The sequence below is a fragment of the Microtus pennsylvanicus genome, chromosome 6 (assembly GCF_037038515.1).
Source record: "Microtus pennsylvanicus isolate mMicPen1 chromosome 6, mMicPen1.hap1, whole genome shotgun sequence".
Taxonomy (NCBI): domain Eukaryota; kingdom Metazoa; phylum Chordata; class Mammalia; order Rodentia; family Cricetidae; genus Microtus; species Microtus pennsylvanicus.
In genome coordinates this window covers 51,119,516-51,122,483 of record NC_134584.1, presented here as the reverse complement: position 1 = coordinate 51,122,483, position 2,968 = coordinate 51,119,516, and the positions used below count along the sequence as shown (strand labels likewise).

Genomic DNA, 2,968 nt, shown 5'->3' with positions numbered 1-2,968 from the left:
GCTTCTGGAGTCAGTGGAACACATCGAACAGGCCTGTCCCTAGTCCACAGCTTTCAACTTGCTCCTTTCCTGGGCAGACTGAACATCTGAAAGTCCTCCTGCTGTTTACTCCTGGTCCTCACTGCACACCTGGCTAAAAGCAGCAAGGCAATGACTGGGCTGCAGTCTGAATGATGTGATGCCGTGAATTCCCACCTTAATTATTAATCATTAATTATCCCTTTGCTTTTGAGTTCAGCCGCAGTCAAATCTTCAAGGGCATGGGTGTAATGTAGACTCTCTTTTTTTTTTTTTAAGAGAAAGTAATGTGAATGGCTTCTAGTTCCCAACAGAGTCCTTGTTTCCATCTGAAACCTCATGATTGTAGTCTTTACTGTCAGACATTTACTTGTGGCATTCGGGCCTTCTGAGTGCCTACCAGAGTCACGCATTCATTTCTGGTCATAGGATGCTATGGATTCTTGTGTTTACCTGTTGCAGGGGGGGCCGCTTGGTTGTTCCCGGCTGCTTAACCCCAAAATAACCATACAGAAACTGTATTAATTAAATCACTGCTTAGCCCATTAGCTCTAGCTTCTTATTGGCTAACTCTTACATATTAATTTAACCCATTTCTATTAATCTGTGCATCGCCACGAGGCTGTGGCTTACCAGGAAAAGTTCTGGCATCTATCTCCAGTGGGGCTACATGGCGTCTCTCTGACTCTGCCCTTCTTTCTCCCAGCATTCAGTTTAGTTTTCCTCACTTACCTAAGTTCTGCCCTGCTATAGGTCCAAAGCAGTTTCTTTATTCATTAATGGTAATCACAGCACACAGAGGGAAATCCATATCATTTACCTCTCTAATCCAAACTCTCTAACCAGTTGTCAAGGCCGGTGACTGTAATGGTCAGATTCTATCTCAGCAACCACCCTGTTTCCTTGGTGTCAGTTTTCTGCGTTGGTTACTTTTACACAAGTGACCCAAATGCCCGCCAGGAATGTGGGAGGAACGATTTACATCTGCTATGGTTTCTAAGTGTTTCCGAGCACAGCAGTGGGAAGCCAAGGGGAGTATCTCACTTTGTGACACAGATACTGTTTGCACCATGGCCAGAAGCTCTGCACCAGGCAGGAATCAGGGGCCAGGCTGTAACTGCTACAAGCCTGCCCCTAGAGACTACTTCCAGAGGCTAGTTCTTGCCTCCTAAGGAGTCCACAGACCCCCAAGACAGCACCAGCTGGTGAACAAGCATTCAAAACACAAGTCTGTGGGGGGACAGTTCACATTCAAATCTCAACGAGGGGCCTCTACTCTCCTGATTCCTTTCCTTGAGGTCTAACCTGGGAACAGATCTTCTCTTCGGGCGGGGGGGGGGGATTGGTTTCTGATTTTTTAAGTCAGGGTTTCTCTGTGCAGGTCTGGAGCCTGTCCTGGAACTTGCTCTGTAGACTAGGCTGGCCTAGAGCTCACAGAGATCCACCTGTCTCTACCTCCCCAGTACTGGGATTGAAGATGTGCAACACCACCCACTTTTGGGAACAGATCTTAAACTGACTCCTAAAACAAGCCATTCCTGCTTGCCTTTCTCCACCCTCCTGTTCCTTTACAGACCAAGCCACTGCTGAAAAGTTTCCTGGGTGCCCGTACCCACAGGTCTCAGCCACGTGACTCTCTGACCCTCTTTTGTTTAGCTTCCTGGGTGCCCGTACCCACAGATCTCAGCCACGTGACTCTCTGACTCTCGTTTGTTTAGCTTCCTGGGTGCCCGTACCCACAGAACTCAGCCATGTGAGTCTCTGGCTCTCGTTTGTTTAGCGGCCATCTTCCCGCCCCGCCACCATGGTGCGCATGAACGTCCTGGCCGATGCTCTCAAGAGCATCAACAATGCAGAGAAGAGAGGCAAACGCCAGGTCCTCATCAGTCCCTGCTCCAAAGTCATCGTTCGGTTCCTAACCGTGATGATGAAGCACGGTTACATTGGTGAATTTGAAATCATTGACGACCACAGAGCTGGGAAGATCATCGTGAACCTCACCGGCAGGTTGAACAAGTGTGGAGTGATAAGCCCTAGATTTGACATGCAACTCAAAGACCTAGAAAAATGGCAGAACAATATGCTCCCCTCCCGTCAGTTTGGCTTCATTGTACTGACCACATCAGCTGGCATCATGGACCATGAAGAGGCAAGACGAAAGCACACAGGAGGGAAAATCCTGGGATTCTTTTTCTAGAGATGTAAAACATAAATAAAGAGCCTTTATGGACAAAAAAAATTAAGTAAATAAATAAATAACAAATAAATGAAATGTATAAAATGTGTAGGTGCTTATAATTTTTTTCAGAGTTTCTCTGAACTGGACCAATTCCTGGTAGAAAAAGATGTGGAGGGACCTGGACCTGATGCCAGCATATGGCAGCCCCTTCTTGTTCAGACGCTGGGCCTTCCCCAAAGCATGTCTGGTAGAGGCAGCTGCTCGGTGCCCTCTCATCATGAGCAGCAGAGCCCCGATGCTGACTCCGGGAACACTATTAGAAGGGACTGGCTCACATTTGCATACCAAATACTTCATTTTAACGAATGGAGAGACGTATCATTAGGTTTAAGAAACGAAGCACAGAAGACTCCAAGGTCTGCTGAAAATCATAGCAAATTGTCTGAATGTGTAGGGCAGAGTTTCCCCCGGAAGAAATAGATGATAAGCTGATAGCCCCAGTGACCTGGGGAGAGAGGAGGTGGGTGGCCGAGGCCAGAGAGGGAGACTTTCATGTACCCCTCTGAACTTGAACATCTTTGAGCTATGTGAATATGGTCACTTGCTCAAATCTACAATTTTGGAATATGAAGAATTTAAAAGGAACGCCTACTCCTACCACATTAATTAAGTTTGACGCTTTAGCCGATGAGCTCAAAAATTACATTTTAGGTATTCCGCTCACGAGTCCTTTTAATGTTCTTTAAAGTGAGCTCGTGCCTTTGATCACTG

The 2,968-nt window shown here is 46.8% G+C and overlaps 1 protein-coding gene across 1 annotated transcript; it reads left to right on the top strand.

Moving 5' to 3' along the window:
* The first annotated feature begins 1,806 nt into the window (after window positions 1-1,806).
* Window positions 1,807-2,257, top strand: LOC142852825 (small ribosomal subunit protein uS8-like). The gene has a single exon (XM_075977847.1). It carries the CDS (start codon window positions 1,823-1,825, stop codon window positions 2,213-2,215), a length of 393 nt encoding a protein of 130 aa, XP_075833962.1. The 5' UTR covers window positions 1,807-1,822; the 3' UTR covers window positions 2,216-2,257.
* Window positions 2,258-2,968: the final 711 nt, after the last annotated feature.

Coding starts and splice junctions, on each gene's coding strand:
- LOC142852825 (XM_075977847.1), top strand. CDS start 1,823: ATGGTGCGCATGAACGTCCTGGCCGATGCTCTCAAGAGCATCAACAAT.